Source organism: Xiphophorus hellerii, chromosome 2 (assembly GCF_003331165.1).
Source record: "Xiphophorus hellerii strain 12219 chromosome 2, Xiphophorus_hellerii-4.1, whole genome shotgun sequence".
Lineage (NCBI taxonomy): Eukaryota > Metazoa > Chordata > Actinopteri > Cyprinodontiformes > Poeciliidae > Xiphophorus > Xiphophorus hellerii.
This window is the reverse complement of record NC_045673.1, coordinates 10,146,978-10,160,939: the sequence shown is the minus strand read 5'-3', so window position 1 is coordinate 10,160,939 and position 13,962 is coordinate 10,146,978. Positions and strand designations below refer to the sequence as shown.

General features: G+C 38.8%; 1 protein-coding gene across 1 annotated transcript; it reads right to left on the bottom strand.

Moving 5' to 3' along the window:
- Positions 1-148: 148 nt before the first annotated feature.
- Positions 149-4,636, bottom strand: ankrd34c (ankyrin repeat domain 34C). Its single transcript, XM_032583181.1, has 2 exons — positions 4,227-4,636; positions 149-2,138 (listed from the first exon to the last, which is right to left on the bottom strand). The coding sequence occupies exon 2, from the start codon at positions 2,085-2,087 to the stop codon at positions 495-497; it is 1,593 nt and encodes a 530-aa protein (XP_032439072.1). The 5' UTR covers positions 2,088-2,138; positions 4,227-4,636; the 3' UTR covers positions 149-494.
- Positions 4,637-13,962: the final 9,326 nt, after the last annotated feature.

The following is a 13,962-nucleotide window of genomic DNA, read 5'->3' as shown; positions in this document are numbered from 1 at the left end:
CTTTTGCTTGAAGGCACTTTTTACAAAATTGCTACAAACAGTCAGGGGTCATCCCATTCAAAGCTACATCTCAGAGAAGTGTATCGCTCCTGTATCTTTTTCCAGAGAAATTATCATTTCCGTATGCACAAAGTTTACTCAATTGGCCTGCTGGCTACAAAATTAACCCTGCTATGTTTCTCATAAATTATATGATCATGTTAAAGAGCATTTGGCAAAAAGAGTACCATGTATTCACATTTACATTCAAAAGTAATACATATACAGGGAATGTTGTAAAGATAATCCTTAATCTGGGTGTAACCCAGGAAAGAAATCTATATTGCTTAGATTCAATATATATTCATGTAGATTTATTTGTTTTAAATTATACATTATTCAACATCTAGTTAGCCGTGTGTACACACAGCTGAACCTATGGATGTACTTCCTGCCATTATAGGGTGCTTTTTTTTCTACTACCACAGTATTTGCTGCATTAACATCTTGCCTAACTAATGTGGAGGCTCCTCAAAATCATAAAGCTGTTTCATCTGTTCCACTTGCATAGAGTGCCTTCTTACAAGTTTCTTCTTTGACTTAAGACCTCCTGTCTTTGGTGTGTTTGGTGCTACTGGGGCTATAGATTTAATACCTGCTAGAAGGGGTGAAGAGGGCTTGTTACTGGCCCCAATATCAGGAATGGGTGGATTTGGGTTAACATTGAGAGGGGGCAATTGGCCGGGCCTAGTGTGGGAGATGTAGTCCAATAGGAGTGTACCAGAGCCTCTCCTCTCCAGGAGGCCAGGTGGACGCCTTCGCGCCGTGCTTGGAGAGGAGGTGCTCGCATTGCTGTCAAGAGATTCTCTAGAACTGGTGAGCATGGCAAGTGGAGAAGTGTTTAGCTTCCTTCGCTCCACTGGGACTTTAGGAGAGTCTAACATGGCAGAGTCAGAGTACAGCTGCGAGTCTGAGTCATAGTGATCATTTCCCAGACGTCTCCTGTGCAACGTGTCTCTGAGGCTGACTTGTCCACTGCTGGAGCTGCTGCCGTTCTCCTGCTCTGTGGGAACGGTACTGCGGCGAGCCAGCGGCTGGTGTTGTCCGAGAGATCTTTCGTATGACTGCTTAGATGTTGGCGGGACTGATAATGAGGTTGTCATTTTGCACGGTTGGTCCACCACCAGTGGGAAAAGGCTATCCTTCCCATCCACGCTGCTCTGTCGGGACAAAGCGGATCTCTTATTCAGAGAGAGTCCATTCACTCCGGCAACAACATCTTCATCAGAGCTGGCTTTCTTACTCTCCTCATGGGCAGCAGCTGCAGCAAGGACAGAGGGTGCAATCAGGCCCCAGGGTTCTGATTGCAGCCGCTTCAGCTGAGGCAAACGCGCTCGCTTTGGGTTTGCGGGCCGGCGAGTTGGAGATGTGGGTCCATTTGTGAGCTTTGATGCTGCGACAGAAGTTTTTAGCTTTGTCTGGAAACTGAAGACTGTGTTTTGTTGCTCTTGCTCAGATGTGGAAGATGTGGTGACGTTGACGTCAGAGGGAGAGGCGCAGTATTCTGGAGATGACCTCTCGATCAACTCTGGAGATGGCGGCACATTTAGATACTGCTTGGTAGTTTTAGTGCCGGATGGTGACTTGTCTGTAGTAATGATGATTACTTCCTTTCCTTTAGCTTTGCATGCATCCAAAAGCAACTTTAATGTCTCCTTGTCATCCACATTGATGGCATAGACCAGAGCTGAGGCCCCACTCCTGTCCTCCAGACTGGGATCAGCACCGTTGCTTAGCAGATGATCCACCACCTCGTGCCCAGCCTTATGGATGCAAGCATGCATTAGGGCTGTCCTGCCTGCCTTGTCCTGTATGTTTGGGTCTGCTTGGTTGTCCAGCAGATATTTGACAAGCTTTGACTTTGTCACACTTTGCTGGTCAGAGTGTGTCGACATGCAGGCCACCATGAGGGGCGTCTCTCCCCGTTCATTGCTTTCATTGATGTATGCACCTCCTTCCAACAGGAGCCTGGTGAGTCTTAATCGTTTGAGCCACACTGCCTTCAGGAGAGAGTTTCCATCTGTGCGCAGCTCCAAAATGTCTGCCATATCCCCAACCTGTCTCAGGTCCTCTCAGTGTTGAACTTACAGCTCACAGACCTTTGAAGAAAGTGTGGAATTAGTTCAGCATTCAACATTTTACACAATTTAGAAGATAGGATTCACAGGGCTATCTGTAAAAATATCTGTGTGACCAAGCTATGTGCAAATCTGAGTTAACCCTTAATCAGTGGTGATTCTTAGAAGAATGGTATGCAGATTCCTTAAAAAAACAATTAAGTAGCTCTTTAATCAAAACTGAATCTGAAGCTGTGAAAAAAAAGAACATTCTACTTCATAAATTACCTACAGACAGTCACACAGCTCTTTATACGAACTCTGTTCTTTATTAAACTGACATCCAAAATAAGCAACAGAAAACCTGTCAGGAGTAACTGACTTTTTAAGGTCCTGGCTGCTTCCCCAAAACTCTGCCACCCTGGGCAATAAGCCATACTACCTGTATCAAAAGTTGCCTTTAACTGTAATTATCAAATAAGATGGAAAGACAGATCTGCTATTAAAATAGTCCATCCAAAAAACATTGTCTTTTCACCGACTTACCTTGCTCATATTTAAATACCTTATGGATGAATTTAGAATGCTTTTTTTGTGTGTATTTACATAAATTACAGCCAAAGCAAATTACCTCACATTCTCAAAGACTGGGAATGTTTAAGCAGATTGTGGGGAAGAAATGTCATCTTCTAAAAGCTGGTGGTAATTTTGGAGCAGGAGAAGAAGTAAAAGATGGTATACAGCAAAATGGTACAGATATGCCACAGAAAGTAGGGTTGATCCTTTTTACACTAGACACTTAGTGTTAAAATTGGACTTATATATTTCCATTTTTGTACAAATACAATAACAATCACAGAACATATCTGTAATTCAAGTCATGTGCTTGTGGAATGTTCTGAGATTTTTCACATGCAGAGGTTTAATTGTATTTAACATACAATTCAAATGAATCCATTAAAGTGATGCACAATTCCTCTGATATTCACAATCAACAGCATCGTTGTAGTTTTAAAAGTACATCTTGATTCCTTTAGTCGGATTTTGTTCTTTATGTTTCTAGGAATGTTTGTTCAATTCCATGCCTGTACTTCTCTTTGACTTTAAATAGCTCAAAAATAATAATAAAAAAAATCTCTTTGTTTTTAAAAATAAATTTCATCTGTTGTATTTGTGATGAGGGAGAGAACAATTGTAATCTGAGGCAGATATAGGGGATAACATCTGCTTGGCTCGAAATGCATGTTTGCACTTTCTATGTGTTTAATACAACCATCTTTGTGCAGAAACAAAGCAAAACAACCCCTCCAAAAAAATAAAATGATGCAAATTGAACAACTTCAACTTCCCTCAGTTTGTTTATTTAATGCTCACCTACATTTTCACAACCAGTAGGTGGCAGTCTGATATAACATGAAAATCATAAATATAAGTTAATAATATCAAATCTGTTGTAGTAGACGTATTCTTTAGGGTAAATAACAAATCAGACGAAAGCCTCTTTATATAACATGTAGCTTTTCCATGCACTGAGGAGGAGAACAAGGTGACACAACCTGTTAGAGTTCCAAACACAACTGATCTATGATCAGGTTGTGTAATTTTGTTTAAAAACATTCAAAACTGATATTTTATCAGTAAAACAGATTGCCCTGTATTATAACCTGTATGCAAAAAAAAAAAAAAAAAACAGAAGCAGATGATATGTTTAAATTAATCTTATTTCTAGTGAGTCATACGTGTATAAGACCTGTAATTTACCGTCACGTTTTTATATCTAAATTTAAAAACAGCATCACAAACATCTGTTGGCATTAAATGACGGCCCAGTCAGAGTCGTCGTGATGAACTTGGCAAGAGAGACGCGCTTTGTTATAACCTGAAACAGCTGATTTGATAATCCTCTGTTAAATTATGCAAATAGGCTACATTTAAATTATATCGCAAATAATACGCTGTGTTTATGGGGGATATATTATTATTATTATTATTATTTTTTTGCTATGGAATGTGAGTCTTGTTTGTCTGTCACCCCGCCTCGACGCAAGACAAGGACATAAAGTTCACAAACCTTCATTCGCGATCATTTCTGCAATAGAACAATCTCAGGGACCAACTTCATGCGCTTACCTGCTCAGAGAAGAGTCTCTCCATATTCAAAGTGTCCGGTGCCATCTGAGAGGGATTATACATGGAGGGGCGAATAACTGATTCAAAACACAAAGTTTGTTGCGGTATCCTTTATTTTTCCAGTCGCGGCAGCTCCCATCGATGCGTCCTAGTTTAGGTTACAGTGCGCCGTCCCTCTCTGTCACCATGAGCACATGATGACGAGCTGTGTGGCTTTTTGTTACGGAGGCGCGCTACATCAGTCCAATGGGGTGTATTCCTTTCACTGCGCACTCAGGGATCACAACCTGGAGATGCGGAGGGTTAAAAATAACTTAGTTTCTTGCTTGTTGAATGAAACGTGTTGTCTCTTGACGTCAGAGTCGCCCGAAATAAACTGCGTCTGATGAAAAACCTCTGTCCTGATCTTCACATCTGAAAGGACGCAAACAAAAACGAGCGCCACCTCTTATTGACATTGCAATTGCTCTGCGTGTATTTCTCAGTGTTATAGAGGGAACACTGAAGAATGGAAGTAGCAGAAAAGCGTTTTGGGCAGCTTAGGATAAAAACAAATGAACCTTTTCTGGACATCAAAATTATGAATTCATCTGCTCAGTGAACAGTAGTTGATTTGCGCTTCAGAATTAACACGTTACCCCTTCTCCACCACATAAGGACGAAATAACACTGTTTACTACTAAGGGAAAGATAACCTGCCTATCTTTGTGAGCCTTCCTGTAAGTTCTGTTAGGGTTAAAAAAACAAATCAAAACCCTGTCCATTTATATTATCAATAAATTAATTCATTTTGTTCAAACTGATATGCTTAACTCTAGTTTTTGTTTGGCAAAAAAAAAAAGAGCTCCCATCATTGTGATACCCCGAAATAAATTCCAGTGCAACTCCTTCCCTTCAAATTTATTTTACCAGTAAAGTTCACCTGTGTGTAATTATACCTCAGTGTAAATACACATTTTCTGTGTAGGCCTTAGAGGCCTGTTAGAAGACATTAGTGACGAAACAGACCCCAAAATACCAAGGAAAACTGCAGACAAGTCTGGCATAAAGTTGTAGACATTTAAGTTAGCAAGAGCATTTTTTTCAACCCAAAATGAGAAGTGACTGACATAACTGCAGACCTACCAAGTCATTACCAGGCTTTTAAATTGGCAGATAAAGAGAGCATCAGTCAGAGAGATTAGCTGCAGAAATTGCACTGCTCAAGGGAGAGAATCTGACTACAGGGCAGCCACACCCCAAAAATCTGACTTTTATGCAGGAGTCAGAAGCAGAAAGACATTGCTGAGAGAAACTCATAAGAAGTGCTGTTTGTAGTTTGTCATGGCAAACGTGAATAAAGATCGGATGAGACAAAAATGAAACTTTTTGAGCTACATAAAAAGCACTAGGACATAGAATACGCCACATTCCAGCCTAAACTTATTAACCCTATAATTACTCTTCTAGAGGCGCAGGAAAGCTGTAAACAGTTGATGGGAAGATGGATGCAGCAACATACATTTCCTGGAAGTAAACTTTTTTATAAGTTGCAGAACCACTTGAAACTTGAGCGGATGTTAATTCTCAACTAGAGAACAACCCTGAATTTACAGTGCTATGTCCTGGTTTAGACCAGTGGATGTTTATGGGTTAGATTGGCATAGTCAATCTGACAACCATTTTTTCAAAAAAAAGAAATAGCCAAAATTTCAATCTCTATTGTATACCAGCGAGGCTGCTGGAAACCCTATACTAAAAAGGCTTAAAGTTTTGATTTTACAAAGTACTGCCAGCAGCTGGATTTATATAAAGAATTTCAGAACATATATCCATCTCTTCTCCCATATGCTCTGCTTTATGTTGCTCAATCACATAAAATACCATTGCAATTACTTGAAGCTCTGATTTTAACACAAAACTAGACACTTTTATGAGGGGCTGCATATTTTTCCACATCTATGTATATTTACAGTGTTCAATTAAAGAGGCTAAAACTTGTAGCAGCCATCACCGCCATACAGCCTAATATGGACATTTCTATTTTTAGGTTGCTATGAGACAGCACAGAGGCAGCTTCTAATGAGAACAGTGATGTTCTCAGCCCTGCAAGGAACAGGTAAATCAGACCCACAACATACCACCAATGACAGCTGAGCTTTCATGGAATTTTATGGAGATAATCTTTGCAAGTGGCGTTTTTGTTTTCTTTGAACCATGCTATTTTTCCCTCCCTGACAGGGACTGATCAGTTTATTACCCATCCAAACACCTGATGTTTCAGGACCTCCAGTTGTCAATGCTTGCAGTGATTTTTCACCTGTGATTGGCTCCCCAGTCCCTCAGGATGTGTTGTTTACAAGGCACATGGAGGTGGTTTTATGAAACAGCACACACCATTATCACTGAGTCAAAAGACACATCTCTCTCCATCCATATTCAAGAAGCATTAAACACAAATGTAGAAGCAAAGAATAGGTACAGCTCCTGTCATGAGTTTACATCTGCTCATCACATGCATAAAAAACACTATCTGTGGGATTTTAATGATTTATTTCAGTAGTTTTGGAGGGGTTTTGTTATGTATTATAAATTCTGTTAATGCAAGTTTGTGATCATTCTTCAGTTAGCTTCCTCCTACTGTTTGATCCAAATCATAAACCTGAAATAAAAGAAAAGATAGTCAGATGTTTAAGAACAACCGCGGAATAACCAAACCCTCAAGCCGGCCATAAACTAGAAGCTGTTGGCTGACATTGTCACCATCCAAAAATGAAGCCAGTTTTACATTTCCTCTGACAAAGAAGATGTGGTGCAAAATAGAAGCAAGCTTCAAGCTAAATATTTGTAATGACTAAACTTGTATTTACTCAAGTGGTCAAGCCCCAGGCCCTCTAAATATTTTTTTTATGGTTGAACAAATATTGAGCTATTTAGCCTCAATAACAAGAAGTATTTTTTTCAAACTGAGGAACACTGCACAAACTGTCAAGCACAGGTGGGGGAAACATCATACTGTGGGGCTGTTTTACTATACTTTCTACTGATGAATTTTACAATAAAAAGTAATGAAAATGGAAGATTTCTTCTAATTTTTTTTAACATTGCAAAATCTGCAGCCAGCCAGTGTAAACAAAGTTCACCACAAAAATGCAGCAGTACTGGCTAATGCTAAGCTTCTGGGACTGACCTGTTCTCAGCTCTGTTTAATGTATGGGTTGTACTTTAAACTCTTGTCTGTACCAGGAAACCAAATAATTTATAAGGAACCCAACCCTCAGACATTGCTAATACATTCAGAGCTTCAATGAATAGTTTACATACATCTTTGAAAGCCAAGATTAATATGACATTCTTCCACACAATGTGCAAACTTTTGACCAGGACTGTGGTGATCTTTATTTACCCCTCAGAAATTTATTTAGAATATTCTTTGTCTGAAATTATTCTGATTGTTCTGTGTAATACTCTATACATTTGAAAGATGTCTCAATTTCCTGGTATGTAGATATTCAAAATGTATCGTCTAAAAGGAAAACTAATTTATGATTTAAAAATAAGTTGTGTTGTGCTCTGAGCTGCTGTCTGCAGAGGCTTGGAGCAAGAATTAAGCCAAAGCCAAAGCTCAGAGCTTTAGACGCTTTCATTAGGTCCGTGAGCCAGAGACGTCAGCGGGTTCTCATATGAGGCGATCTTTGGCCCAACAATGCTGTTGTCAGAGGTAAATTAAAGGGGGAAATAAATAATTTAAACACCGTCACCCCCAGAGAATACTTTCCATTTTCAGATATCTTACATCGCAGCTGCTGCTCTTCCTTCCTCCCGTTCTAAATATAACCTTTTCTTCTGTCTGCATTGTGAGATTTTTACTCATCAGGTTGGGGTATAGCTCCAGGACTATTTATACACCTGGCTAAAGGACACTAGAGAAGTTATCAACGGTTTTCACATTTTGGATCTTCAGACAAATCAACAATTTCATAACAAGGTCTAGGAATAAATCAAATGAAAGCAACATTTAGCTGAACACAATTACAATCTAAGGATCATAATGAACTATTTAAATTTGCACTTGATTATTCTAATGCTAGACTACAGAATCTATTTTTGAAATCACATGTTGATTAAACGTCTGGCCTAATTTAGGATGGTGAGAATCAGAGGTGATTTCATCAGCGATGGAGGAATGTGTTAAAACTCACCATATGGTATCTGAACATATTTGATTCTTTTCACTTGGCTTTAAAAATGGACGGATGCTTTCTGTCAGAAGGACTTTCCTGGTTTACCTTTTAATTAGAAAAAATAAATAAGAAAGAAAGCAACCAGTTTTCAAAAGTCTAAATATAAAAAAAAGACCTAATGTGTCAACCTTGATAAATAATACATCTAAGATCAGGGACCATGGATTAGTTTTAATCCATCAAAATAATTGAAGGGTGATGTCAAAATCAATGTTTGAGCTTAGCCAACCAAACGCAGCCACTTTTCTTTTTCACAACCTAAGTCCTTTTTCTTCACTTGATGTAGAGTGAAGGATGGATTTAACATCTGTTTCTCTACATTTAGAATAGAATGTTGTTCCCAGTGCATTTGAAAGTATATGAATAAATGCTGTTATAAGAATTTGCTCACTTTTTGTAAACCCAATGGCATTATTTTTAACTCGACTGTATAAAAAGCTGTTCATGAGAAATCTCGACCAACCAACAAAAAACAGCTTGCAGGGCTTTCTCTCCAAAGGTGACAAATTTCACCGGCTCTATTTTCAAATACTCCCCAAAAACAAGTGAAAACTGTGAAGATAGCAAATAGCTGTTTTATCGGGAATACGTGTATTGGGAGCAGCAACCTCCTGGAGCCTCCACTGGTTGCTGGGAAACTGCTAGATACCAAGAAACAGTCTGACACATAACACCCCAAAACTGTTGATTTGTTGTTGTTTTTTTTTTTTACACTTAAGCTTCTTACCTGTTTTACCCTGATTCCACTTTTTGTGCAAAGCTTAGTTAGCCAGCTGCTGTCAGTGACTTCATATCTGACAGGCAGACAGAGGAGAAGTGTTTCAGTCTCATACAAGGGTAAATGGCATAAATGATGGAGTTATTTATAGGTTTAAAAGTCAGAAATATTGTGGAAGAATTGCTTACTGCAAATATTGTTTTTGCTGTGCCCATCCTCTTTCTCCTGCATTGTGAGACAGAGTAGGCTTTATCACCTGTTGTGATGAAACCGTGTTGTTTCTTCCTCCATGGTGGTTGTCTCTTTAAAGACCGAGTTTGACATTCTCATGGCATTTGGTGTCTCTGCGATTGTATCAAGCGAATGTGTGGGCTGCGACAGCAATAAACTGGCACGAACCTTGCTGCAGCTTTGCACCGGACTGCTCCTTGCCTCCCTCAGATTTAGGAGGGGAAAAAATGCCTCCAGTGCAGCTTAAAAGCCGGCCAACCCCTCACATATGCTTCTAGTATTTTTTTTTTTTAACCTCATCACCCTGTCATGATTATAACCCATGAAGTATCACACATTTTCAGACACTTTCATCTTCTTCATATTGAAAAGTGCTACTTTCTCATGCTTGAGATGTTGAGATGGTTCCACTCCTCCTCTGCACTTCTTCTCTCGTCTTCGCTCCTTCTGTTCTTTCACATCTCGCCGTGCAGACCAACACCTGCCCTTCTGGCGAGCTGTAATTGAGTTGAGAATTATTCAAGAGCATTATACAGCCAACAGTTTTGCTTGGTGATCATTGTGTATGTCAGCTGTATCCTAGGAGATTGGTGCATATCTAATAAGGAGTTTGTTACTCATTTTGCAGAGTGGGCACTTTGATGTCCACCGTGTTGAATTTTCTGTTTTAGTTCAACATCCTCCTAATGAAGCCAAGGGGCCAGAAGCCTCAGAATTGGTTGCTTATCAACTCTACAACTCTCTTATTAGGAGTTGTTGGGAAACCTTTAATTGGATACTGGAATAGGAAGCAGCCTTAATGGCCTGTCATTAATCAAGTGTTCAAGATATATCCACACATGACATTATTGTTTAAAACGTTGGGATTTTTAACATCAATCCTGTAGCAAAGCTATTCATGTCTTTGACATCATGTTCTTTTGTACATGTATACATATTTTGTATTGTGTTCATGCAGGATTTTAGATCCTCTGTAGTAGCTTCACCAACTAATTAGTCAGAATTGATGCTTCAGTGGAAACCGTCACATCTCTGTTCACACCACCATATCGATTGACTGCCCCTGCTAACTCACAAGAGATCTAATGAAAGACTACTCTGTAAATTCCTTATTGTTAAAATTACAAAATCTCACTGGCAACAAATATCCTGTGGTGCTTGTATTGTAATGTATTATTAAGCTAATGTTGAACTAACATAGAGAGACAGCTACAGAGAGCCACAACAGATTTGCAAGCAATAATGGAGTAAGATTGCAGCATCGAGATGTGAAAGCCTGATTGAAACTGATCAACAAAAACTACGGGCTCCGTTTGGAGCCAAAAGTCCATCTACAAAATAATGACTTCAAGTAGGTAAATATTTGTGCAATGCTTTTATATATGAAGTATTATTATTTAACATAATTTTGTAAAAATCAGTTTTAATTATTGTTTTGATGAATTTTTGTAAAAAAAAAAAAGATTTGAATGATCATTGATTTGTAATAAAAAGGGAAAAACATACAAAGGAATGAATACTTTTTATAGAGACTGTATATGTCATGTAGCTAGGTTGTTTCAACTTTAAAGAACCTTTGTGAGTGAGTGTATTCAAATGACTAAGGAGCTTAATCCTTTTATGTTCTACTTTATCTGCAGCTGTTGTAGTCAAATATTCTGGGTATAATGCAGAGCAGTTTCTTTTTGCATAACTTTAAACTCTCAGTGTGAAGAAGTGTTTTGTGCTGTGACTTCATCGCCGATTGTTTCAGAGCTGTCACAGGTTTTAGGCTGTCAGAGCATGTGGGTACATCAATGCGGATGAGTGGCTGTTCTGACAGCGAGTTAGAGAACTTCACTTCGCTGCTCCGTGGTTCACACCCCTGAGACTGTGACGTATTTGACACCATGTGAGGCACTCTGACCAAAATACACCTCCTCTGCAGCACAAGGTGCAGGAGCAGGCTTTTTTTTCTTTTCAATGTACGCTGTCGCTAGTGACGTCAAATCATTCGGGTCTGTCCTTGTGGTGCCTGTTGATGAGCACAATCAGACATGACAGGACCAAACAAGATGAGTTTAGCCTCTGCAAAATGTGTCCTCACCCATTGACTCAGCTAACAATAGAGCTGAGGTTTTATGAACGTACTTGTAAACCTGGATGCTTGCCACCTGTTAACTGAACACTGAATATTTTTCTCTTGCAATCATAATAACTAATTATTGAAGAACCAAATCAGCTGTCTAAATGACTATATATGTTTCCACTCTGATGAGAGCAAGTGATTCTGCTTTAACAATAAGACGCGGGTAAATGGGAGGTTTGTTCAGACACGGGTTTCTTGATGAGGCAAGTGTAAGACAGCATATGTGTTGCAGCTGGGTCTCCTCAGCTGTGTTTGTAGGTGGGAAGAGCTGGCAAGTATCAAAGGGCAAACACAAGTCAGTAATTATTCCTGAATGCTATACGAAAGGAGTGGTGAAACATTGAGGACTTTCAGAGTGAGGTTTTTACATTTTCTCACCCAATTTCTTCTTTAAAGAACCCAGAGTGGATGTCCTCAGCTTTAGGCCATTCTGTGTTATGTAAAGTAATTTGAGTTTATTATAAAAACCTATCATACAACTAAGCCATTTACAACCAGCTAACAGTAGAAATGTGTGGTTAAGTGGAAGTAATGGTCTCAGTAATGATATATACCAACACACTGACAAACAGCTTTTCTGAACACTACAGGTGAGATGAAAAAAACTGAAAATGTAAAAATTTCAGACCGTCTTCAATAATTTTTCAGTGAAGAGATGTATATTTCGTATTTGTCTTATTTTTTGTACTTTGAACTAGATGTGAGTGAATGCAATTAAGCCTAATGAAAAGCAATGAAACACCCCTTTGCAGTAGTTACGGTAATGAGACATCACAGGTGCACATTCAGAGCAGAATTGCACCATAAAACACATCTTTTATGTATTTATCTATTTTTGTAAGTTAGTATTTCAACCATAATAATAATAATAATAATAATAATAATAATAATAATAATAATATTAGGCCCAAGATAACCCTTAGTTTGGGTACATCTAGCTATTGAACACATCTTTCCAAATCTCTGTTGATATCCAGATGAGAATTCTCCATATCAGTGGATTTTCAGAAGTATGTTATAACACAAGTAGGCCTATTTAGATTTTCTCTTGACAGCTAATAATGGCAATATGAGGAATATGTTGTCACTGGATTGTACAGATCTTTACACCCATCTTTCTGATGTCTTTTTTATTATTATTATTTCAAAAACCCATATATCCTTAAATATAAGCGGCCGCTCCAAAAGTAACAGATCGCTCTGGAAGCATAGTATCACCTGTTTATCTCTCACACTCTAAATCACACTGATACGGCTGACACACTTGGCTGAGCCGCTTGTGTTTGTGCCCTGCTGTTTGCACACACAGACCAGGCAGGACTCGCATCAGAGTTTCCAACAGGAGGCAGAACGAGCGAGCCTTGCTCAGCTTGATTCACAACTCTGCCGCTTTGTAATCCCTTTCCCCGTCTGATTTTTTGTTCAAAATAGACACGACAATGAACCGCCTGTGTGACGGCAAGGCAAAAACGCTGTGAGGAAGACAGTCGACGTAATTAAAGCAAACAGCGGCAAGTAAAAAGGAAAGGAAAATTAATCTGCATTCTGTTTCCCTCCTGTGCGGCTGAGGCTCGTTGCTGGTGCTCCCTTGGGCAAGGAGCTCTCATACCTGACTGAGCAGATCAAGATAAGAACCGGTTGTCTTTGCCTCACAGCACTCCACATCCCAGAGGGAGATCACCACTTAAAGTAGACACAGCAGCCTGGGATTCGGTCAGACCACAATATATTTCTTGTCTATTCTCTTTATCTTCTACCCATCCAATTAGAGACAAGAGCGACTTAAACTGTAATTAATTGTTAGAAATAAAAAAAAAAAGTTAAATACCGTCTATTGTTGACATTTTAATTTGGCTTAAATGATCATAAGGTAGCACATAATAATACAGAGGAAGCTGCCTGTGAGTCTGGCACTTTGAATTCCTTGTTAGCAGATCAGAAGGTGTGCAATGAAACTGCAGCGTTTCCTGAGGAACTGTGGAACAATTAGACGTAGCACTGAAGTGTCAAAACTGAATATGCTATATTGATTAGAAGCTCTCTACAATACAACACATGATGACTCTCATTAGCAGTTTTTGCACCTCAAATAAATACATGCACAGCATATTACCCTGAAGCTGTGTTTTTTTTTTTCTTAGAAGAATATTTTGGGATCATACTTTAATATGGAGAAAAAGAGCAGCTGTTGGGAAAAGAAACTGAGAAAACTGAAAACAGTTGCTGGAGAACAATGGACACTGACTCATGTATTCTCTATAATCATCAACTTTAAAATGATAACAACTAACCACACTCAGACAATTTTTAAAGAAATTGCTGCTTTTAAATTCTGAGCATAAATAACATTAACAATTATTTAGTAGAATTTCAAATTTTTTTAACATTTATTGAATGCTTTTTATAACTCTTTTGATTTTTTTTTATTAAAAATTT

Excerpts from the sequence above, each read along its gene's own strand:
- ankrd34c (XM_032583181.1), bottom strand. The coding sequence starts at position 2,087 with ATGGCAGACATTTTGGAGCTGCGCACAGATGGAAACTCTCTCCTGAAG.